Source organism: Drosophila suzukii, chromosome 3 (assembly GCF_043229965.1).
Source record: "Drosophila suzukii chromosome 3, CBGP_Dsuzu_IsoJpt1.0, whole genome shotgun sequence".
NCBI lineage: Eukaryota > Metazoa > Arthropoda > Insecta > Diptera > Drosophilidae > Drosophila > Drosophila suzukii.
The window spans coordinates 20,529,035-20,553,723 of NC_092082.1; the positions used below are offsets into that span (position 1 = coordinate 20,529,035).

Sequence of the window (24,689 nt, forward strand, 5' to 3'; positions counted from 1 at the left end):
TTCAAATATCAGGTATAAAGAATTGTGAAAATAATTAGAATGCAATTCGTCACCTCAATGTACACTATTCACAGTAAATTCAACCGATAGGCGGGAAACCATATGTTGCTGACGCTTCGCGGTGAATGCCAAATTTGAATACACGTGCAAGTTGTTTCTAACGGAGTTTACATTAATTAATGCTTTTTATTTAATAAATAGCTAAATAAAAACATGCCGGCAGCAGTGGCCACAGGTGTGCAATTCGGGGCACCGTCAAAAAACAAGAAGATCGTCTTTGACGACTCCGGCGAGGCTGTCGTTAAACAAAACAAAAAGGAGCACCCACAGAAGCCAAAGTTTCAAGGAAAGGAACAGGTGAAAAGGCCACAGAAAATCAGTTTTGGAAAGGAAGGACCAGCTCATGGTGGTAAAGCCTTCAATAAAAACCATCAAAAACATAATGGTCATAAACCTGATCATGGAAATAATCCACACAAGAAAAAGTTCGGCGATAATGGTGGTCAAGTAGCTCCCAAATCGTTTGACAAAAATCATAAAAATGGTCCAAAGCCACAGAAAATAAAGTTTGGCGACGACGGAGAAGCTGTATCTCAAAAACCGTTCAACAAAATCCACCAAAAACATAATGGTCAAAAGTCGGACTTAGCCAATAAACCAAAAAAAATAAAGTTCGCTGATAATGGAGAAGTATCTGAAAATTCGTTGAACAAAAAACCCGAAGCATACAAGAAACCTCAAAAGATCAAGTTCGAGGATGATGGAGAAGAAGTATCTGAGAACTCCTTAACTAAAAAGCAAGAATCAGACAAGAAATCCCACAAAATCAAGTTTGGAGATGATGGAGAGTCCACTTCGGAAAAGTCCAAAAAACCCCAACGCATAAAGTTCGACGACGATGGAGCTGGTAAAACAGTCTCCGATAGCGATGGAGATAGTGATGAAGAGGAAAAATCTTTTTCCAAAAAGCACAACAAATATCAGTCAAAACTGGATGAAGATGAAGAGTCGCAAAAGAAGTGGTATCATGTGGTAAGATTTTATTAAAAATCGAATTTACAATGGTATTATATGGTTGCAATTTCTGTATTCTAGCACCCCGACTATCCATCTACCGATGAGGTGTTGGACATGAAGGAGAACGAACAGCTGGAGCTTTACAATCTCTGCAAGAGTTCATTCGAGTCGGAGAAGACAACATTTAATAAGCGTAGGTTAAACTAGGTTTTCCTAAGTGTAGAGTGAAACGGAGTGGTTTTTGAGCTTTTACCTATTTTAAAAATATTTTTTTATACTTTAGGCAATCCTTCGGATGCCCGCTGGCTGCAAACCGCTCTGCACAAAGGTACGGCAAAGGATCGAGCCAATGCCGGCGCCCTGCTGGTTACGAGTAATCCCCTGGGCAACCTCGAGGCACTGACCACTTTGATTGGCTTTTGCAAGATTTCCAACAAGGCCAGCAACGATGTGATTGCAGTCCTCACGGATCTGTGGCAGGAGGTACTTCTGCCGCCCAACAGAAAACTCCTGGCGGTGCACACCCGTGGAGCCGATTGGAAGAAGCTGAAGAAGGATGAGACGCTGCGTAACGAGCAGAAGCGACGCATCTACGCTTACTGGCACTTTGAGAGCGAACTGAAGGACCAGTATCATGAGTTCCTCAAGAATGTGATGCAGGGCTTGCAGACTGGACAGGAACACAACAAGAACTCGTCTATTGTGACCGCCGCTAGGCTGCTGGCCTATGCTCCCGAAAAGGAGCAGCTGCTGCTGACCATGTTGGTGAACAAACTGGGCGATCCCATCGCCAAGATTGCCTCCAAGGCGTTGCACCATCTCAGCGATGTGGCCCAAAAACATCCCAACATGTGCGGCGTCATCGTTTCCGAGGCGGAGAAACTGCTCTTCCGTAACAACATTTCCGAGCGGGCCCAGCACTTCGCACTGTGCTTCCTCTCCAGCATCGCACCCTCCGGCCGGCCCGAAGTCTGCACCAAGTTGGTCAACATATGCTTCGCCCTTTTCAAGGTTCTCGTCCAAAAGGGAGCTGTGAATAATAGGACCATGCAAGCAATCCTGCGGTGTCTGCAAAAGGCCATTGTGGAGGCTCAGCCTGCCAAGGACAGCAACGGGGAGCTACTCTCCAAGGAAATGCAGGACACCATCTACCGGTTAGTTCACTTGGCCGACATTAGGGTCGCTGTACAGACTCTGGGATTGTTGCTGCAACTGGTTACGGTTAAAACCGAGAAATCCGATCGGTTCTATAATGCTCTGTATGTGAAGCTGCTGGATTTGAACCTCATTAACGTGGGCAGTAAAACGGCGGCTCATCTACTGCATATAGTCCATCGCGCCATCCACATCGATAACCATGTCGCCCGGGCACAGGCATTTGTCAAGCGGCTGCTGCAGCTTACCCTCTATGCCCCACCCCACATTGCAGCTGGTTGCTTGATCGTCATCCACAAGTTGCTGCGCATGCGCCGTGAGCTCATCGGCGGCACTGGGGCTTCAGAGGAAGTTGAAGAAAGTTCCAAAGTAATCCTACCGGTCGATGCGGATCTGGACAAGTTCGGCAGCGATGAGGAGGAGGTCTACAAAGATGTCAAAGAGGAGGCTGCGGAGGTTAAAGACTCAAAGCCATTGGAGGAGAATGCAGAAGAAGGTGCCAAGTCAAGTGCCTCCTCTTGGCACCATGCCAGTGTGGCTGCCACGGAATCCAAGGTGCGAAACATTGATTCCTGCAAGTACGATCCTTACCACCGGGTGCCCGCTTTTGCTGGAGCTGGCTATGCGCTTCGTCACGAACTATTGCTGCTGCGCCAGCACTACCATCCCACTGTCCAGGTCTTCGCCGAGCAGATCCTACATCGTGAGTATTGCCATGATCATTTTAAATAATTATTAAACTCCGTTTCATTACCTCAGAATCACGAATTGATTATTATGGCGATCCGCTGAGGGATTTCGCACTGCCTCACTTTTTGGAACGTTTCGCTTTTAAGAATCCGAAAAAACTGGATGCTCCACAGGCGGCGGAAAGCGCCACCGTGGCCCACAAACGCTATACGGCTCACGGTGCACGTGGAAGGCCAGTAAAATCGCTGACGAAGGCCAACTGCACCGAGGACGAGATGTTCATCTTCAACTTCTTGGAGCACAAGCGTCGACAGGCGGAAATTGTGGCTCAAAACAAAAAGCAAAAGGAAGTCAAGAAGGAGGACGAAAACGTTGGAGAGGACGGTGAGGCTGGAGAGGAATATCTGAAGGAAGGCGAAGTAGACGACGATGAGTTCGAGGCCTATTTGGATGGGTACTTCGGCAAAAAGTTCAAGGAAGGCGTCGACGAAGAGCAGGATGAAGAGGAGCTTAACTTCTTGCAGGAGCTAGGAGGCGAGATGAAGAAGGACAAGTCCAAGGACAAGAAAAAGAAGCAGGCTGACAAGGCGGAAGACGATATGGAAGATATAGATGACGACTGGGGTGACGATGACCTGGGAGAAGATGAAGACAACGAAATGGAGGGCGCTGGTGAAGATCAGTCTGATGATGAGACTGGCTCGATTGATTTGGAACCACTGGATGACGATGATGATGATGATGAGGGATCAATTTCCGAGGGCGGTCCAGACGACAGTGATTCAAGCGATGCTCCTGAAAGCCCAGACGAGGACGATGATGACGACGAAGATGCACCGCCCAGGTCTAAGAAATCCAGGAAGGAAACCGACATGGTGGGAGGACGCAGCTTTGCCAAAACCCTCAAACAAAGTCATGGTAAGTTATCAATTAAATATTCCATTTTGAAACGTGTTGTTATTTATTTCCTAAACCCCTTTAGATATGTCCTCTCTGTTTGCTGCCGCCGATGACTTCTCTTCGTTGCTGGAGGAAACGGCCAAGGCTAAGGGTCAGGGAACCAGCAATGCCGTCTTCAACAAGGACAAATCCTCCGAAAAGCAATTGAAGTGGGAAGAGAACCGGAGATCGAACACGAAAACCTATAAGGGCAAGAAGTTTGCCGGTAAGCCAGCGGCCAAAGGTGGCAAACCACAGAAAGCGGGCAAGAAACGGAAACACTAAACGGCACACGATTGTCAAACCCTACCCCTTATTAATTGGTTACATGTGTAAATACACAATAGCAAGAATAAATTCACTTTCTGATAAGTTATCATTTGAAATGCTTTATTTTAACTGCATTTTGATATTGGTTTTATGTACAGACTTTGGTGACTTAATAGCTAGCAACTTGTTTCAAATTCATCTGTGTACCTTAACTGATCTCCAAAGCCAAACAAACGTTCGGTTGTTTGGTTAACAAAACTATCCGTAATCTGTAATCCATATAACGCTTTGGCCGAACTGTAAAAATTGAGTTCAATACGATTTGATTGCTTTTTACTTATATTCAACTAGTTGTCCCCCATTGGTTTTTGCTTATTGGTTGTTTCGTCCTCTGTGGGTGGATGGGGCAGAGTCTGTGGTCTACAATAGTTCCAGTGATCTTAAACTACGACAAATTGCCAATTGTCGCGCCTATAAAAACTCATGTCAAATAGCTTCTTATTCTGTCTACCGTTTTGCTTATAAAATGTAGGGTTTGTTTAACTTTTCGTATTGCGACTTCTTGGAGTTGTTTTGGGTTTTACATTTGTTTGTGTGTTCTAAGGCAACTTGTTAAAAGGCAACTTTAATATAAATGTTATTTTTTATACTAAAATTTACACCATGATTTGTAACATCCATTTTTATCGACTCATCGGCAATTTACACAGTTCGATATGTGGTTAGGTTTTGGATAATGTGTGTGTTAAAAAAATGAAAATAATACAACACAATAAAAGTATAAAAAACAAGCGAGTTTACATTAATGTAATTCTTTAAATTTTATTTAGATTTCATCGATTTCCATTGCTTTAACTTACTTAGTTACAAGTTTTGCGGCAAATTAAATTAATTAAAATAAACAATCAAAAAATACTTAACAAAACAATTAAGAGTTGGTTTGCCATTAACAACTCTACGACTATTAACGTTTCTTGATCAGATTCGTTCGCAAAAAACGCATTGTTTTCGGCTTGGCCTCGAAGAAGAACTTCGCAGTTTCATGTGGAAATGGCTCTTCGGGCGTAGCTTCTTTTTCCGTTTAGTTTCAACTGAAATGATTTTAATGCAATTAGGAAACATTGCCCAGAGCAATCGGAATTAAGTAGGTTAGCTAATGCCGACTGCGGTGGGCAATACATGCTAGGCAGGATTAGGATTTTGAGTTAAATGGATAGCATTCTCCACGCTGCGTTAGGAATAAAAAATATAACTTAACATAAAGCACAACTTAAATCAAATTTTTGTGTATTGGGGCTATCTTTATATCTTTCTCACTATTTGGCTTAAACATAGTTTTGCACTAAACTAATTGCAAATCGTATTAATGATTTTAGTGATTGTGTTCTGTTGTCGATATTTTTGTTATTGTGTCTTAACCGCTCTAAGATCAATGCAAAAAGTTGCATTGGTATAGTTTTGTATTCCGTTTTTGTGTCTGACTTTTTACATTTAGGCTATTCAAATAATTAACTAGCACAACAAATTGCATATAGAATACACTTATAAGGACGTTGCGGTATACCCTCCTTTTATAATTTTAAGTTGATTTTCAGTGGTTGAAAAAGAAATAAGCAAAATGAGTTCTGAACTTAGGCTAATGCATAACAAACTTGAAAATAATTATTGACAGGATCTTTGGTGCGTCTTGCGGATCCTTCCACTCGTGGTCTCGATTGTTAGTGAGGGTGGTTAGTGGGTGTGTTACTGGGTATGGAGCCCCAAGGGGTCTCCGCCCACTGTTTTGGCCGGGTTCTGGTCGTCGTCGTCGTCCTGGGGGGGCCAATCGGTCAATGTCTGTCGTCAGCTGTACATCCGTGGCCGCCTGAAGCCGCCCTCCCACTGCAGCACCGCTGGCAGTTGCTCCTCCCCATCGTCCAGTGGCTCGTGTTTGATTTCAATCACCTCCAGGACGTCGTCGTCATCCTCATGTCATTGGAACAGATATTGTTGCCGCAGCGCCCGCGCCCTCTCCGGCTGTACCCGCGTCGGTGGCCGCGGCACCTTAGGCTCTCTCTTGGCGCGCTTCAGTTGCGCCTTGGGCCGTGGAAACGTTAGCGGCTTCTCGTACGCATGGTCCATTTTTTCCAACTTGATGTTGGGCAAGCAGTAGACGCGCCGCGTTTTCTTGAACCGTATCTTGAGCACCTGCTGCACACCGTTGATGAGCAGACAGAAGTGCCGCCAGCTGGCCCGCGTCTTACGCCACGTGTTTGCCGTCTTGCTGAATCCATGGAAATTTTCCTCTCGCCTTGTGGTTCCGAACGACGGAGGCAATGTGCGAACGACTCGCTGAGTTCTCTTGGGGATGCGTGCCACGACTATGTCTGCTGGCGGCGGGAGCTGTTGCATCAACAGGCGCAGGGAGGCCTTGCTGTCCTCTGCCGGAGTAGGTTGTAACAGCTGGCTCTCAGTGCGACGCTGCTGTCGGGTTCTGGGCCGTCGGTTGGTCGCTTCCAATTCAATTGGAAATGGTGCCGGAGCTGGAGGTGGTGGCATGTGCATATGATCATCCTGCGGCAGAGGTAGTTCGACATAGTACTCCGCGGGAAGTTGCAGCGGCGGCGCATCTTCGTCGAAGCCGTAGAAGTCCGTCTGGACCTCGAAGGCCGGTTCAAATCGTTCATGCACCACCAGGTCTTCGTCGTCGGAAGGAGCAACTGCCGCAGTTGAAATGGCTGCGTTCGTCCTAGGTTCGCTGAACGGCACAGGAGCATCCAGGAACTCGCTGACAACTATTACGCCCTCGTCCTCCGCCGTCTTGTCGAATCTGGATTCCAGATGTTTCTGCTCGTCTGACATACCTGACGTCGGATGTTCCATAGTGTCCTCGCTGAGGTCCACAACCACCTGCTGCTCTGGTGGCAAAATTATGTCTACGTCCGGATCGTTGGTTCCATACTGCAGCCACTCGCTGTTGAGAATTTCTACCAATGTGGGCCTATCGACCGGATCTCGCTGCAGACACCAGCTGACCAGATGCCGGAACGCAGGACCTGCATTCAGCCAGCGCTTTGAGCGCTGGTTAAAAGTCTCCCGCCGCATCCGCTTGCGCAGCTCGTGATGAGCAGCGGCGGAGTGGGCCACATCGTCCACGTTTTGCCTGTACGGCTGATGACCCACCAGCAAAGTATACAGCGTTGCCCCAAGACCGTAGATATCCACTGCTGGCGAATAAGTGACGAGATTCGCGTCCGCAAGCATTTCCGGCGGAGCATAGTCCAGCGTGTACCGCGGCTTATCTTTCCAGCTCTGGAAATTACTATTGTAACTATTGGGGGATAACAAGAATCAGGTGAGTTATGGAGGACGGCAATTAAAGTCAATTAACTTACCAGGCATTGCCAAAGTCCACCAGTTTGATGGCCTTATCCTCCCGGCTCACGAACATTACGTTCTCGGGTTTCAGGTCACCGTGTATAAAGTGCTTGGAGTGTATGTGCCGAACGGCCATAACCAGCTGCAGGAAGATCTCTCGACACGATTCCTCATCCATGCCGATGCATTCGGTCAGCTCTTTGCCGCACAGGACCTCCGTGATTATCCACGTCTCGCACTTGTCCCTGAAAGTTCCATGGTAGCTGACGATGTTCTTGTGGCTGTTCGTATCCAGGGCGCACGAGATCAGGGCGTCCACCTCGGAAAGGCGGAACTTGGACAGCGGTATCACCTTGGCCATAAACACCATTTCCGAGGAGCTGTCCACCACAAAGTGGCAAACACCATAGGCCCCACTCTCCTTGAGGGTGCCCAAGTCGAGGTCATCCGGTCGCGAGGGTATATTCTGCAATTTCAGGAGCAAGATATTAGTCAGGGCCACTAGATATTACTGCAAATGTAACCCACCTGAAGACCTGAATTACAGTACTGGATCTGACAATGATTATCCCGTCGCATCTGCTCCAAATGCTCCGGCGCCACATACGTGTAGCCGCGGAAGAGTCGGATCCGGCTGGGCGGGGAATCGCACTCGGGATCCTCGGGCACCTGGTCGGTGAACTCGGCGCTGAAGTTCTGCACATCGTCCTCGGCGGTGAGGGTGGGCTTGTAGGGGGCCTTGCGGCGCTTGTTGCGCAACTCCTGCCAGTTGATGCCGTGAAAGAAGGGGTGCTCCTTGATTTCGCTGGCATCGCGATGATTACCTCCCAGCCGTCGCTTCGGGTTCTTCTCCAGCATCTTCAACACAAAGTCTCGGGCGTTGGCGCTGAACGATGAGGGAATCAGTGGCTGCTCCTTCTGGATCCTTCGCGAGATCTCCGACTGCTGGCTCTGTCCGTCGGACGTGGCGAATGGCGATGCGCCGGTGAGCAGTTCAAAGGTGAGGACTCCCACCGACCACCAGTCCACGGCACTGTCGTGTCCCGGCGGCCCCGTCCGGATGATCTCCGGCGCCATGTACTCCAGGGTACCGCAAAAGCTGTGCGCCCGATACTCATTCTCAGCAGTGAGAATCTTCGACAGTCCAAAGTCAGAGAGTACAATGTGTCCCTCGCCATCGAGCAGAATGTTCTCCAACTTGATATCACGATAAATGATACCCAGCTGATGCAGTTGCTCAAGAGCCAGCACCACCTCGGCTATGTACACCCGCACACGGGACTCCTCAAAGTGCTCCGCATGGTAGAGATGCGTAAAGAGCTCTCCGCCATTGGCAAAGTCTGAAAATGCAGGAGGTTTAATTGGTTTTGTTCCGTTTTATTCAGTTAATTAATTAAATCTCACCTAGCACCAGATAAAGCTTTGAGGATGATTGAAACGCGTAGTGGAGGCTCACGAGGAAGGGACTACGCTGAACGGCCTCCAGTACCTGAAACCAAGTAAACAACTCTGTTTAAATTTCATGTAGTATTTAAATATCTTTAAGAGTTAATCATAGTGTCAATTTTAATACCATTTTTAGGTTACCTACATACATAGCTACATCCCCAAATGCAAAATTAAATATTATATCCCACTGTTTATCCTACTGTATTTACATTTGACTTTTCTTTTTTGCCCTGTATTTATCAGAAGGTGTTTATAGCAAATTTGTGTTATCCACATCCACTGTAATCGGTCTTATCGATACTTTCAGCCCCTCTTCCTTGGCGCTAATTTCGCTCACACGCTTATCACAAATCTTCGTGTTTTTTTTATTTCGTTTTGAGCTTTATTTACGCAAATACGGCTTGAATCTATATACATACATATGTAAAGAGGTACATATAAGTATGGGTTCGCCAATTAGTTGTTGTTTCTTCCGTTTATAATTGATGTTCCACGGAAGAATGACGGAAAGAAAAAACAAGCAAGAGGAAAAGTGAAATCAGGTACTTTGAAAATGAATTAATGGAATGAATTCGTCTTTCGGTCTTTTCTTTCAGATAAAAACTTTCACATTTCTTGTTCGTTTACATTAACAGTTGGGGTCAGAATAATAAGATAATAGGTTAACAAATGATAATTTGTTTTCGGCATCAATAAAAAAAAGCACGTTTTGATTATATTATTGTTTATAATAAATTTTACACTTTTTTAAAAATAAAAAAGGTTGAATAAAAAATATAATTTTTTAATTTTCAAGGGACAAAGAACTATGAAATATAATAAAGTTTATAAGACTAAGCTACTTTTTATGCGCAAACTCTGTAAAAATAAACATATTTTTCAAAACTTTAAAATAAATTTTTAAAAAAATATTTAACTGTAAGCAATTCTATTTAATAAAAATAAATTATTATTTTAGAAATGAGACATTTTTGTGACCGGCTCTGTTTATTCCTTTCTATTTTGGCCACCGCGGGGCGAAATATAGACTTGTCGAATCACAGATAGCCGGCGATGTTTGATAACTGGGTTAGTAGCACAGGTATAGTACCTTGAAAAAGTAAAGTAGGCGGTGGAGGAGAAAAGGGTAACAGAGAGACACGAAAATAGAGCATGAAAACAACTTCAAAGCAGGGCGCCCAATTGTAAATTTGTTTAAGTTATCTGCCGTTATTGCGCCTACACCTGTTTGCAGTTATTTAACGCATTTTGTTGTTTTTCCCTTTTCCATTTCTATTTTCATTGATTTAATACGAGAGAGTCTTTGCCGAAGAGAGAGGGAGAGAGAAAGAAAAACCGAAAAAACCGGTTGCACTAGGCAGCTGCAACAACAACTTCCACTATTGATCTGAGCAGGAAGCTCTCTCCTCCAGCTCTCCCGGTTCCCTACACAAGAAAAAATGATAAGAAATTATAATCAATTTGATGATGACTAGACGGCGGATTATATGACTAACACCTGACTAAGAGTTACATATATGAACAAATTTGAAGATTTCTTGAGCTGCAATTTTAACAATATACTTTCACAATAAATAATCTGATTAATAATTATACACTTGATAAGATGCAAGTATTTTAACAAATTTAACTACTAAAACCATATTTATTTATAAAGACCTTTTAGTGATGTAATATTATTCACATATCAAAATTAAGCTAAGTTCGACATTGGTATTCATAAAAAATTTGCGCAACTTCAGAGAAGGTTAAACAAAATATTTTGCAGTGCACACAAGTATCCTCTCTTTGCACTCTCCGTTAGCTTTTTGCCGGTGCAACAAGAACAAGTCGTTATGTGGGTCACAAGAACATTTCTCTCCCTCCCTCCTCCTCCTCCCACTGTCCTTATGCTTTTCCGTTTACTGGCTTCTTCTTTTTCTCTTCCTCCGATTCGCCACTGGAAACTGTACGTGCGACTTTGAAGGTTGTCAAATCGCCCGACGGGTTTAATTTCAATAAGCTGCACTTTATTGTCGTCATTAAAGCGAAGAGGAATCCAAAGTAAAAGAAGTCTGGAAGCGATGCGATTGCAAAAACATCACGCAGCGGTAAAAGGTAACGGTAAACGAAAAGCAAGAGCTTCCAAAAAAAAAGTTGATTAAACACGTTTGCTTCGCCGTCGTTCTGCTCGTTGTAAAATGATTAAAAGGGTTTCTTGGGATTACAATGGAGGTCGCAATTGCAGAACTCACTTTGATATCTTATCTCTGGGTATTGAAAATCTTTTTGAAAAACATTTAACAATTCGAATTCCTCATAATAGTAATCTTAAATTTGTAAACATCTCAAAAGGGATTTAGGGATTTAGCTAATCATATTTAGATTTTTTTTTAATATTTAGCCACACATTTTAGTTGTACAACTTTGTTGAGCAAGTAATCAAATATTTTATACTATAATCGGTGTTTTTTGGGTTACTTATCCGCATTTAACGTTAAGTTGCAAAAACTTTAAGATAATCGCTTGGTATTTCATACAATATCTGATAAGATTACTTGTCTAAACTAAATTCTCAACTAATATTTATTAAAACATATCCTTCCAATTTTTCCAGACTTATAAAATAGGTAATAAAAATTTTAAATCAATATTAATTTTGAAGCCTAGACATATTTCAATTAACCACTTACCACGCGCTCAGTTTTAGTGTGCTCGGCGGTTTTACGCTTTTGGACTACCGTTATCTTATTGAGAACCTTCATTGCATACAATTTTCCGGCATCGTGTCTTGTCAGCTTACGAACGAGGAAAACACGTCCATAAGCTTTGGGAATGATATTAAAAAATAGTCAATAATTGAATTGAATGAAATACAAATGTCAACAAAACTTGTACTTACCACCTGTTCCAAGAACACGTATAATTTTGAAATCATTCAGACTGACGGCCTCATCACTGTACAGTTTGACTGCGAAAAAGAAAACATTCATTAGCGTTGTAATCAAAACAAACATGTACATACATATGTATATAATATATAACAAACTATACTTGAAACTAATCAATTTCCACTGCAAAGCAAGTTATTTTCCTCTTTTAGGAAAGACGATAATGAAAGAGAATGCCGGAATAAGTGTAAACGAATGTGTAAAGTAGGGATGGGGGCGATAAAAATAGTTGTTTGCATTGTTTTACTTGACACATGTGAGACGACGAATTATCACATTTTATTTTTATCGCCAGTGCAGCACGTGCCAGACACTTGATTCCGTTTTTAGAGGCGAAAGCAAGAAAGTGGAAATTGCCATCCGAGATATGAACGTATGGGCATTATGGTGGGCAGTTGGAAAATCCATCGGGTTGCATGTACATATGTACATACATATGTTGACCCCAGTATTCTGCCCATTCAGAGACCAAGGACGAGGCAAAGAACTTTTCTGATTTCGGGAAAGAGGGAGCTTCATCTTAGGTGGCATAGGCCTCAGTCTCTAACGGTTCATTGGCCCGAATGTCTCGCCACAAGATTGCACAATTTACGAATATTACACGACCCAGACAAAATTTGAAGGATTTACAGGAGCCACAGTAAAACCTCGTTGAAATGAAGTTGGAGAATGTGTTATAATAGACAAAAACTAATAAAAATATTTAAAAATTGGGAACAAAACAAAAATTAAATAAATAAGAAAACTTTTTAAGAATTTTTTTATTTTCTTACTCATTTATGTAATCCTTACTTCTATGAAAAGTAAATTTATATTTAAAAACTCTTCCTTTTAATATACTATTTTAAATTTAAACTAACTAACGAAAGTTTAATAAAACTTTATCTTAATAAGTAAACGTGATTGAAAGTTTCACTTTTCGAAAAGGCAATCAAATACCCTCAAAATCACTAACCTTTCAGACATTCACCTGATAAGCAATTCAATTAATAATAGCCTTCGAAAGGCCTATAATTCCGCTGTGACCACTGTAAGTCAATTTGGGTTGCCATTACATAAAACGTCCCCAAGTGACTAATTTGTGTAGGCCAACACCATCCTCCGCTTTTGGCAATGAGTCAGTCAAACCCATTTTAGCCCAACTTCCTCTCATTCCAGCAAGTCTTAGTATGTGACGAATATAAATTTGGAATTTAGCTGCTACTTTGACAAATTAATCTTGTGAAATCGCCCTTGAACCCCAAAGGACACCCTCCAAATTTTCGGTGCAGTAAAATAGCTGTAGTATTTGTAGTACTTCGCCCAACATTATTTCACCATCACAATCTATCCGCGTGCATTCAACTCCCGTGCAACTGAGCCATCAGAATTTCGGGCTGTTGTGAAATCAAGAAACATTGACAACAAACTTTGTCAGGGGTTAATGGTTGCGAGTTGCTCGACCGAACCTGTTGTATTATTTGAAAACACAAGTTGCTAACATCAAGTAAATGTAATTTACGCGAAACACCAGGAACGCACGGGATGACGCGTGCCGAAATTCTTCAGTGGGTGCAACGAACCCAGGACTTCGAGTGGGTGGCAAATTATGGAAGGCAACTTTTCGGCGGAATTATTGATTCAACAAGGAAAAACTGAAAAGGTGGTGTAAAAACTGGTTACCAATCGAGGGGACAACCTTTCTTGGGAGTAGGTGGTAATGTTTTTTATTTGTAAAAGCGAACTATTGGGTCATTCTGAGTAAAATTTAAGATTTCAGTAACCTTTCATGTTTAAACAAGTTATTCTGACAGAAAAAACAATTGACCATATTTATCTTTATAATTTTTGGTACATTTTTTATCATAGTTATTGCAGAGAGTGTCACTGCTGAAAGGATTTCGGTTTCGGTTTTCGCAGTTCTATTGCTTTCTATTGTATGTATACATTAATCTCAAATTCGTTTTAAAATCAAAGTATTAAAGACATAAAACAAACATAATTTTAAGCGATAATAAGGCAAGAACAACAGAATTTTCTAAAAACTGGTCATATTTTTGGGTCCATCGACTATTGTTTTCAGTAAGATTCACTGATAAGGTCTTGCTAATTCCAATGAATATATATTATGGAAATTCCCTGCATAAAGTTATCAATAAGATTTTTTCTACATTATTTAATGTTTAAAGTTTGTGTTTTATTAAATGACACATTTTAGGCATTATTAAACCCAAGTGCGAATTATTCGTATGCTTTTTGAAATCGACTTGTTTGGACGCTTCTGACGTCGAGAAATACATTGGCCTTGATATGCATTATATTTTCTTGCCAGGTTCTTAAACCGAATAACCCCAAAAAAATGTATTTCTCGCTTGTGACTAGGCAAAGTTTAACGAACGCAACCTGAAAGAATATGAATAATACAAGCCGCAACAAGTGGAGAATGTTTTGATAGCAACATATTCGTTTTTTTTTACCTTTCAGTGTCAAGTGCAAGTTGGCACACGAGAAATATTTAACTGACTTCGCGTATTTTGGGGAATGGTAATTTTGTAAAGGCCCTTTTATTCTGTTCTAAAAAGAGTAAAAACTACACAGAAAAAAATGAATTTTTTATTCATCAAAATTTAGTCAAAAATGACCAACTAAAGGATTTTTCATTTTTTTTGTTCCTTTTAATATTGTTGGTTAATAAAGCCTTATGGTATACTAACCGTTGTTTTATATTTCAAATCAAAATTGGAAGATTTTCTTAGAATGAAGATCTATCTTTAATAGAGCGATAATCATAAATTTTATCATTGTTTACAAAATTTCCCTCTGTGCATTATTTTCGAAAAACGAGTAAGTTATGATAACACGTGTGGCACTGCCCAGTTGCCGTGACAGTGTTTTTGTGATAATTAAACCCCAAGCAAACACAGCTCACCTATCAATTCGCGGGCAATTATCCCAGATAACTCGTTCCTTCATCTATGAACATACCTATAGAGACACATATCTATGCTCGATGTTCGGCGAGTTGCATTGTCAAGTTCAAGTAAATAAACTGCCTACAAACAACAACCAACAGTTTATGCAAACAAGTATGTTTGTGACTACAGCAAACGCGCACAAACAACAACGATGCACATACATATGGACGTATAGACATGGTCACGACTGCACGACGATGTCGAATAGCAGTACGGTGGGTCGAAATATAAGCTAATATTAAAACATGTTAATGGAAAGACCTTTAAAATCAACTGGTCTTATTATGACTCCTTTTTTCTCCGTCACATATTTATATATTTTGGTAGTTTGATATTTATTATATAAAACAATTTTACGTTTGAAAATGAGTACTTCGACTTTGAGATCCCAAATAATATAGGTTGGATTGTACACACTTTGAAACACAGTACAAAGAAAAATATTTGTGGGTCTCGGAAAGTATATTCTGAAGAAACTTGTCAAAGATAACAGTTCTAAAATATTTTACTTCCCAAAAAGATCCCATTTAAGAGGTATAAGATAAAGGATAATAAGTTGTGTAGTGTAAGTGCACTTTACTTAAAAAACAATAGAACACAATAGAAAGGTGTTAGACCTAACACATGGCTAACAAGTTCCTCAGATATAAATAGGTTTTCGTCCCACAGTTAGCAAATGAGTCTTTCGGGTGGTGGGTATTGTGTCTGCTTTATGTATATGGTATGGTGAGAGGTGAGTACGCAGGCGGGGAGGTTGGGCGATTTCAGGGGAGGTCAGTAGTTTTGGATTTGGCCTGAAGAGCGAACAAAGCCGGGTTGAGTTTTCTGGGTAATCGTGTCAAGGTTGAATGCATGTGCTCCACTTTTACAAAGGACGCCAGAGACGGCACTCCATCTGGCATTGACCAAATGCCATCCCCTCTGCCTCCTTTTTAATCAAACCTTGAGACATCCCCGGCTAAAGCTATCAATTATTTCACGCCTTGTCGGTGTACTACTATCTTTGTTAACCAACGTTTGTTTACAAAGTATTTTATTATTATTACAAGGTTGAATTTTGGATAATACTCAAATGTGCTAAGCTAAGAATAAACAGTTTGATCTAAGGAAATACTATTATGAAACACTATTACTCAAACTGCCAGCGTAAAACGTAAAGTTATAGATAGTTATAATTATTGAATTGTGAATTTGAGTTCGCTCTATTACTAAGACTTTACCATATAATATTACAAGAAAAAGTTCAATAAAAAATTAACATTTTTTTAGGCTATCTTTAGAAAACTTTTAAAGCAACATTTTGAAGCCTTTTAATGTTAGTTTTGAAGAAGTTAATGTGATAAAAAGAAGGTGAAATCAGCAGTTTGAACTATTCTTTACCAGTTCAAAAATACATAACCTGACCTGCCCGTGGCGTTCTTTCTTTATAAGTGGCTTGTACTTGCAGTGGAGTTTGGTTTTATCTTATATTTTCAAAGGGAAATTCCTTGGGTTTAATGACTCACCATAGGATCTCAGATCGGTGACCGTCTCCAGGTCTCGCTGATGCGCCTCATTGTCCAGGTCCAGGGGCGTACTATTGCTGGTGGGCATGGCGTAGGAGGGAGTGGCCGACGACGTGGCCACCGATGCTGCTGCTGCCGCTGCTGCAGCCGCCGCCGCTGCAGCTGCGTTGTTGGACTTGGTCTTGGATTTGATGGGAGAATCGCCGATACCTATCCCGCTTGGCTCCTCCTCCTCCGTATCGTGGTCGTAGTAGTCTCGCTCCTGATCGCGATCATCGTCGCTCTCCGCATCCGAGATGCAAACAATCTCCGCTACATTTGCGGATGGCGGAGATGGAGGTGTTGGCGGCGATATGGTCTCCCGGTAATTGTAATCCCTTCCAGATGCCGGTGTGGTCTTACTGCTGCTCTTGTTGTACTGACCATTGGTGGCACTGATGCTGTTGTTGTTGTTATTATTATTGTTATAGACCAGGGTTTTGCCAGATCCCGAACCAGAACCCTCCTGATTCAGTTTGGACTTTTTGCCGTTAGTCAACGTTTCGGATTTACTATTCTTTCGCTTTTTTCCATTGCCATTGGCCATGACGTGACCGTTTATATGATTACGCACCACCTGATCCTGCTCCTCCAAGGTTGGTGACCCCAATTCACGGGGATTGTTCTGATTCTTGCGACGCGACTTGCTTGTGCCGCTGCTCAAGATCTCGTAATGTGGCTTCTGCAGGCGACTCATGGCTGAATTATACTCGTTTTCCTGTCTCCGAGATCCCAAGACTTTTTTATTCCTCTACGTACACTTTACGTAGTCAAAACAATATTTAACAATTAACAAAAAAAATTAAAAATGTCCAATTGATGATCGTGTCGCATTGTTAAGCTGAAAGTAAGAAGAGAGTTTTTATTGATAGTGTTGTGGAAGGAAAGGGTGTTCTACTATAGATCGCGACACGTACAGCCATCGCATAAGAGGAGATCATGAAAAAGGACTGAAAATTGTTTTCAAATACTAGCAGATCGTTTTGCTTTGGTTCTTGGTAGAAATATACTTTGTTGACAACTTTTTCAAACAAATGTTTATTACAATTTGCTTTAGTAATGCAAAATACAAATTAAGAAAACATCAATTTAATTTCATTAAAGTTAAACTTACGATACTTCATTTCAAGGCCCTTCTAAGCATACACAAGTGACTGCAAGTTGCAATGTATGTATTATAAACAAAAACGTTGATAAATTCTTATTGTCAGTCTAGACTATAGAGTCCTGTTCTTTATTGTCTTTCTTTTGGACTATAGACTATTTTTGAAGAACAATTTCCCCATTCTTGCTACTAATTTTTTTAGGTGTTATTGTGTTCTTCACATCGATATTAGCTATCTCAAGATTTTTTGTTAGCTTGGTTATAAAATAAAATATATAAATGATGCATTCAGTACTACCTCGTAAATGCATAGCATAAAACATTTAAAACAAAAGAATCGGTAACAACACAATTTATTTAATTGAACATTAAATTTAAATATATAATTATTACTTATTAGTACAATTTTTTTGCAACTGCTGGTTTGAACTGAGCTGTGTGTTCTATTTAGGCAATGTTTCCCGTACCCTCCACATGCCTTTGGACACTTCCATTCCCATTCCCCTTCTCATTCTTCGTCCACAATATGGTACAGTTTCAGCGCAGGCGGGAGCACTTTTCCCGCTATTGGCGGGCAATTGGATTGGGAAATCCTTCTTCGAATGGAATAGAACACGACTGCGACTCACCTCGCCAGTGAAAATAAGCGCAATATTAAAATGCAGACGTAGGAATCCAAATCCAAGTGTGTGTGTGGGTGGGGGGGAAGTGTTGGATTATGCGTGGGGCGGCAGCGATGTGCAACACTGAATGTTCCGATGATGATAATGCGGCCCGATTTTTGCAGCACTGGCGTTGGCTTAAATATTATTCAACCAATTTTGTTTTGCGGTTTCTTTTCCACTTTATTATATTCTGTGTGATTATCACAATCTTTATCAGCCGCGCATTTTCCACTGCCACAGTTAGTTTTTTTTTCTGTCTTCTTCACCGTTCTCTTTGCCCACAACTACGTACACATATGCACACGCACACGCTGGCACTTTCTGTATCGGCGACTGCGTTTTTAAAGCGTTTTTGTTTTCGTCCGCAGATTCCGCTCCTCGGCGACTGTTGCTCTTGCTTTCCAATGGATTTTCCAATTTCCCTGCGTAGTTTTAGAACCTACTTTTCAATAGGTAATATATTATCTTTCTGATATTGAGATTGTGTTTTTTTTTTGTTGGTTACACGCGAAGGTTTTTACCGCCGCTTTCTACTCGTTCACGCACACACACACTGAAGCGCGGGACGCTCTCCGCCATCTGCTTTGCTCTCATTCGCGAACACTTAGCTACGGGCCACCTTGAGTGCAATCGCCGCGATTTCCGCTCAATCGGATGTGTAATATGGTTATATTATATTACAATATAGTGACCAACGCGGGGGCCTTGCACGGCTAACACCGGATAGCTGGCTTTTTGGAATTTGAACACCGAACCGATGGCAGAAATTTTCCCTTTGCTTTTGTGTCACTTTTTGTTATCGCTATCGGTAGTGTTGGGCAATGGCACGCGGAGTGGTGTTGAAAATCGCTCGATTATCGGTATTCAGGGATGGCGGAAACTATCTTTATCATTGGATTTAAAAATATTTAAAAAAAATTCTTTTTAAATTTTATAATCATAGGATAGTTATGATATGTTTTTTAAGATAATAAGAAGCAACATAAATTAGCTCTATTTTTAAATAACCAGCAAATCCCAACTTTTCAAAATGACCAGAAATTCTGTTTATCTTTATTGCACTATTTTGTAGATTGCTGAGACGTAAATGAACCTTAAAAAGTAATCATAAAGTCCGATAAGATCTTCCTCTCCAGATCCGGCACTGTGCAGTCGTCTTTTGGATACCCAACGGGCAATAGAATGAGTAATTTTTCATTTACGGGGCGCTGGAGGAGGTTTCTTAGAGCAGGACCGCAGTTCAAGGGAGTTGTGACCAGAGATGAGAGTCCTGCAGCTTGAAGGGCACACAGAAGGATTCCAGCCGAAATCGAAGTCGATATCTCATTGTAGTAGTGCCTCTTCCGCTTTCCGGTCCCCGTTAGTCCATAGGTCTGCTTAAAAATCAATACAAGATACGGGGCATCTGTGAGGTACTCCTTGACGTGGTTGGTTTGCAGGGGTCGAAGGTCAGTGACCCACTGCAAATGCATCCGCTGGCTGTAGTTGATGAACTCCTCCTGCTCCACAATTTCCCGAATGGTTTGCTTGATGTCCGCGTTCTCCACAACGCAGTAAGTCCAAGGTTCCGTATGTGCTCCACTGGGAGCTGTTCCCGCTGCTCGGATGCAGTCCTCTATAACGCTGAGATCTGGTTTGGGATGACTTTTAAAGGAGCGAATGCTGCGACGTCCTTGAATCAGCTTATAGAAGCGATCTGCTCCATTTGGATTGAGATTCTCACCGGGGACAAAGGCCACATGGGGCTTCTCCTCCAGGGCAGGCTGCAGTGCATCATCGTTATCTTCCCAATCCTCAACTGCAAAATGTGATGATATCAAAAAATATTTATTCATTTAATAAATAATTGATTACTTCAAGTAGAATACTTACCCTTCTCGACTGGCTCCTTCAAAGTATATCTTTGGGGTCCTCGGTTCCTCTTATAAAACACTTTTTTAATCATCCAAACCAGCCCCAAACAGAGAAGAAAACTTGGCCAATGTTTAAGCAGCTTGGAACTGCTGATCAGTTCGTCCAATTCCATGGTGCTCTAATGTGTAACTGCTTTTGGGTCTGAGAGAAAGTGTTTTTTTTCTCTCTAGTGGCTTATCTCTTTTTTAAGTGGGTCAGAGTTATTACTGATAGTAAAGTATGGGTATTCAGTTCTGTTTCAGTTGTTCCGGCAGCAGTACGGGCACTTGATTTGATCGCAAATCCGCGGGGATCCTTTTTCTTGGGGGTTTCTATCCGATTTGTATTTCTGATTTTTGGGCATGACATAAGGTTCTCCACAGATTCGTTTTTGTGGCGGTATCGGTCGGTGGGGATTGTGCTGCGGCATGGCTTTCTGATGAACCAACTGCCGCTTGTGCACCTCCCTCAAGATCTCTATGATCCGCCACTTGGCATCGAAGTATATAAAATCAGGAGCAGTGCTCAGTTCGGTTCGTATCATATCGCAAAGCATCTGCACTTGCTGGCTATTCCCAGACTGAGTAGAGGGCTTCGTTTCGTCCATGGCATCCGATTTTGGACAGGATTCCGTGGGATCTACTTTAGTTTCGGACACGGTAGGTGCCTTTTCCGGCTGCCAGGGACATGCAATATATGTGTGGGTAGAACTTGAAACTGCTCCTCGACATTTGGGCACACACGGCGTGTTTTCCGGTCGCCAAGGGCAGGCCACTGGTTTTTGAGGGGAATCCAATGTTTCCGATCGACAGGAGCAGGTCAAGTCGGTGGTTTTCAGATTCTGCTCATTGACGTAGTACGACGATTGGGTGGATATATTGGAGGTGGTTTTATTTTGCTGGGATCCTTCTTCACTGTAATCGATGGATTTCTGCTCCGAGGAAGGGGAAAAGGTGACCTTCTGCTGCTGATCCTCCTGATCCTTCACTTGACTTTCGTGTTCACTGGTTTTTTCCATCACCTCAACTTTTTGCTCACTGATATTTTCCTTCACCTCATCTTTATGATCACTGGGTTTTTTTTTCTCTAGACTCTCCTGCTCGGTGATCTGGTCTTCCTTCTGATCCACCTCCTGAGCCTCCCGGGTTTCCCCTTGTCTATTAGTTTTTTTAAGCCTCTTCAGTAAAACGTTTCCGGGAAACGCAGCTAAAGGAAAACCAGGAAAGTTAGTAAGTTTCTGGCACAACATCTCCGTGGTGACCATCTGGTTTTTAAGATCCGTGGAAGGAAGTATTCTGGAAGACAGCAAACTGGTTCCACTATCGAAATCGTTGCGGATATGGGGCACCAAAAAAAGAAACTCGTTGTAGTAGCGAATGGAGGGCGTCAATATTTCACCATATTTCCTCCTTGCTCTTTCAATAATGGTATATTCCCGCTCGAACAGAATCCTTAACTCTTCGATACAGGATCTCAGTTGGGAGCTGCTTTTTCCCGGAAAAGAGCGCATCATATCATTATAGCAATCCTCATCGATCTCTTTGTTACCGAAGTAGAGGTTTTTTGGGTTGTACAGGTTGTCATGTTTGCAGTAGAGACGAATTAGCTTCCTAACATCTTGTTCCTCGAAAGAAGAGTTGTGGCTCCTTAAAAGGTCCTCCTTCTTGGACTTACGGACTCGTTTTCCAAACAAAAATGAAAATAGTCCCTTGGACTTTTTCGGTTTCCCCAGGGTATTGGATGTTGTAGGGGAAGTTATGGATTCTATACCAGGTTTAGTGACTTCTGCCGACTGGCTTTCGCTGGAGCTGATCCTGGAGGACCGGGTACGCATTGGCGTCATTAGGCAACTCGAAGCGGAACGCCTGAAGCAACAGCGCCTGTGTTTTAGTTCCATTCTCAGCTATCTGGCGTTTAAGAAGGGTTACATTCGGGTTCGCGTCGTCTTCGGCGGACTGATAGTTCTTTAAGGGCAACAGCATTATTACTAAACTAAATTTTGTAGCATTATTTAAAAGTATATCTTTTGTAGTCTTGACTATTTCTTTTGTATTTTTGGGGTTAATAACGTTTGAAAAGGCACTGTTGTCAAATATTGATTAGAGCTTGAGTTTGTTTTATGATTATTTAATAGCGGTATTGTTTTGTTGTTTGTTCTGTAATACTTTTTTAGTTAACCATCGCTTTTTGAATTTAAGTTTTAAATTTAAAAATGTTAAGTGTGACCTGGGCTTTTGGTTAATAAAACTCCACATGGAGTACGGTCACATTATAGTTATACTTAGACTTTTACAAGAATTTCTCAAGCAGTAGAGTTTACTGAAAGGGAAAATATGCTTGGAAAGTTGCAATAAAACTATTTAAGTTATATTCTTTAAAGATGTTCCTATAAAAACATTTCAAAAATCAAACGACTACAGAATCAGCTGTTTCTCTTTGCTTACTTTACAACACTGACCCAAAGAGAGGGGAAAGAGCGAGCGAGCAAGCCTTGGCCTTACAGCGAAAGAGCGAGCGAGAGACAGTGACCAAAACAACCAAAATAAGTTACGTGAAATTATAAATAAAAAATAAGGAGATAAACGTTCGGCGGCCGACCAGCCAGATACAACAAAGCAACGCTCCAAAAAACTGACAAAACATTCTAGTTTTTGCCTCGTGCCATGTGAGCAACTTCAAATTGAAATCGGATCGGAAATCAGTGTGCGGGTGGTGTGCTAATTAGCGGAAGACGGCAATTTATTGAACGCGAAAAAAAACGCCACAATCCAACTTCTATTTCGACACGACACGCCAAAACCCCAAATTAAATCGCCGTCGAATTGCCGTTCATCAAATGAATGTGCTAAAAGTGCAATAAATCAATGTTTTGGGAGCGGCGGAAGAAGCAAAGAGACGGAAGCAGCGCCTGCAGCAATAGCAAAGAGAGCAAGACTTAACGGGACACCCGAATCTTATAGGCACTACGATATTCTCACACTAGTTCTAGTTCTAGTTTAATAGCTCGAAAATGGACGAGGTCTTCAGCCTGCACATGGAAAAGCTGGACGTTTACGACGGTTAGTATGTGCTTTCCCGGAAATTCTACTTAAAAGTAGTTAAATTTGTTGTGTATTTGCTAGTTCTGATAGGAAACGATGAGCTATGGGATGATATTAAGGCTTAAGTGGCCATTTTTGTACAATATTACTTCTTGAGTTTTCGTAAACAATCATTTATCAACTGATAAGGAAAGACTTAGTTGTGGGTTGTTGGCGCCACCCCACAAGTTGGTACTGATAAGTCTTTGTTATCCAGTATTTTATCGAATATAGGGGTAACATCTTAATAATTTTCTTTGTGTGACTTACACTTAAATTTAATGAAAAATACAAACAAAAATAAATTGTTATCATTAAATGGTGAATCAAAACCACTTTTAGTCATGTTTTGAATTGGGATATTCGTATAAAGCTTGCAAAAAGTGAAGACATTTTAAATTTAAGTAGAAAATAGTAAAAAACACTGCACAGATTTATTATAACTACTTTATTTTATGTGGTTTTGAAGTTTTTAGCATGTTTTGTTCTTGAATGCTGCAAATTAATTTAAAATATGTGGATGTCATTTTGTCATTAACATTCCACCAGTTCTGATGAATTGGTTACCAATGAAAGTTATGAACAGATTATATATAAAAAATGTTATTGGAATTCGAGAAGCTATACCGAATCAGTAGAACAGTTAAGACTAACATGGTAGTAAAAACGGCTTAAAAGTACGTAAATATTATAAAGTAAATCAGCAGCAGCTCCTCGTTAGTCATTGTCATCTGGATCCGGTCCGGCGAGAATCTCCTGGATGATGCGGTGGCCGTCCTCCGTTTTCTCGCCCTGAATGATCAGATCTCTCAGTGTGGATATATGCTTTTCGCCCTGCTCTATCTGGACTTTTAGGGCGTCGTTTTGCTTTCTCAGCTCGTCGATGCGTTTCTTCCGTTCCTCGGCCGACTTCTTGGTCTTTTCGCGTGTGCGCTGTACAGCCTGTTCCGAGAATAATAATAAATCAATAGTGGGCATCTATTTTTGGGGACTTCTGGGGGCCGCCAGTGCCAGCAACATGTTTCCCAATCTCTATTTATCGGCCATCTGGCCAGCTCTCTGTTTACATCCCAAAACTTACATACCTCATTGTTTTTCTTTCTCTTTTCTTGGTACGCTGGATCGTCTGACCGTGGACTCAACGGGGAATCGCTATTTTTGCTGGTCGACGCCGCACTTGCAGTCCTCCTCTTGGCCGGCATCCTCTCCGTGATAATTCTGATCTGTATTTAGTTTAAATTTGTTTTGAAACTAACAAAAATGCTGCAGGAAACGCAGCGACGCAGATGTTGTTTTGTTGTGAAATTACACGAAAAACGAACAGCTGTTCACTTGCCCCCGCAGTGTTGGAAAGCGCGCGGCGTACACTGCCCAGCAAACAACCAGTTCGCGGTATTATTAAATTATTTGAAAAACTAAATTCAAAATAGCCTTGAAATGTTATTCAAAAAAACTGTCAACAACAAGACACCTATTTTTCGGTTTGCTCAGACTTTGTTTTATTATTTATCAACTGTTTATACAATTTATTTGTAAAGACTGATTTCTTGTACGTAGATGTAGTCTAATGCAATAAAATTAAATGGAATGTAATACGTAACAGTCAATAAATGTTTTGAATAAGCAAGAGTTTAAATTCCA

The 24,689-nt window shown here is 41.6% G+C and overlaps 5 protein-coding genes and 1 long non-coding RNA gene across 6 annotated transcripts; 3 read left to right on the forward strand and 3 right to left on the reverse strand.

Moving 5' to 3' along the window:
• Window positions 1-113: 113 nt before the first annotated feature.
• On the forward strand, window positions 114-4,187 carry Noc1 (Nucleolar complex protein 1). The gene is made up of 5 exons (XM_017080115.4): window positions 114-1,032; window positions 1,096-1,210; window positions 1,301-2,875; window positions 2,932-3,780; window positions 3,845-4,187. The coding sequence occupies exons 1-5, from the start codon at window positions 214-216 to the stop codon at window positions 4,084-4,086; spliced, it is 3,600 nt and encodes a 1,199-aa protein (XP_016935604.4). The 5' UTR covers window positions 114-213; the 3' UTR covers window positions 4,087-4,187.
• A 680-nt stretch (window positions 4,188-4,867) lies between these two features.
• Window positions 4,868-18,875, reverse strand: JIL-1 (JIL-1 kinase). Its single transcript, XM_036816287.3, has 8 exons — window positions 18,040-18,875; window positions 16,267-17,146; window positions 11,759-11,827; window positions 11,550-11,683; window positions 8,833-8,917; window positions 7,957-8,768; window positions 7,446-7,894; window positions 4,868-7,381 (listed from the first exon to the last, which is right to left on the reverse strand). The coding sequence occupies exons 2-8, from the start codon at window positions 17,000-17,002 to the stop codon at window positions 6,043-6,045; spliced, it is 3,624 nt and encodes a 1,207-aa protein (XP_036672182.3). The 5' UTR covers window positions 17,003-17,146; window positions 18,040-18,875; the 3' UTR covers window positions 4,868-6,042.
• Window positions 11,741-11,999, forward strand: LOC136116954 (uncharacterized). Its single transcript, XR_011604193.1, has 2 exons — window positions 11,741-11,873; window positions 11,960-11,999. It is a non-coding gene; the product is annotated as an uncharacterized lncRNA (long non-coding RNA).
• Window positions 18,876-19,064: 189 nt separating the features above from the next.
• Window positions 19,065-22,119, reverse strand: LOC108020673 (uncharacterized). The gene is made up of 3 exons (XM_017089041.4): window positions 20,256-22,119; window positions 19,948-20,105; window positions 19,065-19,873 (listed from the first exon to the last, which is right to left on the reverse strand). The coding sequence occupies exons 1-3, from the start codon at window positions 21,863-21,865 to the stop codon at window positions 19,170-19,172; spliced, it is 2,472 nt and encodes an 823-aa protein (XP_016944530.4). The 5' UTR covers window positions 21,866-22,119; the 3' UTR covers window positions 19,065-19,169.
• A 330-nt stretch (window positions 22,120-22,449) lies between these two features.
• Window positions 22,450-24,684, forward strand: LOC118877284 (uncharacterized). Its single transcript, XM_036815256.3, has 2 exons — window positions 22,450-23,027; window positions 24,232-24,684. The coding sequence occupies exons 1-2, from the start codon at window positions 22,979-22,981 to the stop codon at window positions 24,279-24,281; spliced, it is 99 nt and encodes a 32-aa protein (XP_036671151.1). The 5' UTR covers window positions 22,450-22,978; the 3' UTR covers window positions 24,282-24,684.
• Window positions 23,478-24,360, reverse strand: Irbp18 (Inverted repeat binding protein 18 kDa). Its single transcript, XM_017080762.4, has 2 exons — window positions 24,134-24,360; window positions 23,478-23,990 (listed from the first exon to the last, which is right to left on the reverse strand). The coding sequence occupies exons 1-2, from the start codon at window positions 24,248-24,250 to the stop codon at window positions 23,766-23,768; spliced, it is 342 nt and encodes a 113-aa protein (XP_016936251.1). The 5' UTR covers window positions 24,251-24,360; the 3' UTR covers window positions 23,478-23,765.
• Window positions 24,685-24,689: the final 5 nt, after the last annotated feature.

Bases quoted from the DNA above. Each gene is read 5' to 3' on its own strand.
- JIL-1 (XM_036816287.3), bottom strand. From the start codon at position 17,002: ATGAGTCGCCTGCAGAAGCCACATTACGAGATCTTGAGCAGCGGCACA. The intron at 8,769-8,832 runs GTGAGATTTAAT...CTGCATTTTCAG, and splicing joins AAAGCTTTATCTGGTGCTAG to ACTTTGCCAATGGCGGAGAG. The intron at 7,895-7,956 runs GTGGGTTACATT...CTGAAATTGCAG, and splicing joins ACTGTAATTCAGGTCTTCAG to AATATACCCTCGCGACCGGA.
- LOC118877284 (XM_036815256.3), top strand. From the start codon at position 22,979: ATGGACGAGGTCTTCAGCCTGCACATGGAAAAGCTGGACGTTTACGAC. The intron at 23,028-24,231 runs GTTAGTATGTGC...CCGCACTTGCAG, and splicing joins AAAGCTGGACGTTTACGACG to TCCTCCTCTTGGCCGGCATC.
- Noc1 (XM_017080115.4), top strand. From the start codon at position 214: ATGCCGGCAGCAGTGGCCACAGGTGTGCAATTCGGGGCACCGTCAAAA. The intron at 1,033-1,095 runs GTAAGATTTTAT...TCTGTATTCTAG, and splicing joins AAAAGAAGTGGTATCATGTG to CACCCCGACTATCCATCTAC. The intron at 3,781-3,844 runs GTAAGTTATCAA...AAACCCCTTTAG, and splicing joins AACCCTCAAACAAAGTCATG to ATATGTCCTCTCTGTTTGCT.
- Irbp18 (XM_017080762.4), bottom strand. From the start codon at position 24,250: ATGCCGGCCAAGAGGAGGACTGCAAGTGCGGCGTCGACCAGCAAAAAT. The intron at 23,991-24,133 runs GTATGTAAGTTT...TTCTCGGAACAG, and splicing joins AGAGAAAGAAAAACAATGAG to GCTGTACAGCGCACACGCGA.
- LOC108020673 (XM_017089041.4), bottom strand. From the start codon at position 21,865: ATGGAACTAAAACACAGGCGCTGTTGCTTCAGGCGTTCCGCTTCGAGT. The intron at 20,106-20,255 runs GTGCCCGTACTG...TACACATTAGAG, and splicing joins CGGATTTGCGATCAAATCAA to CACCATGGAATTGGACGAAC. The intron at 19,874-19,947 runs GTAAGTATTCTA...CACATTTTGCAG, and splicing joins GAAGGAGCCAGTCGAGAAGG to TTGAGGATTGGGAAGATAAC.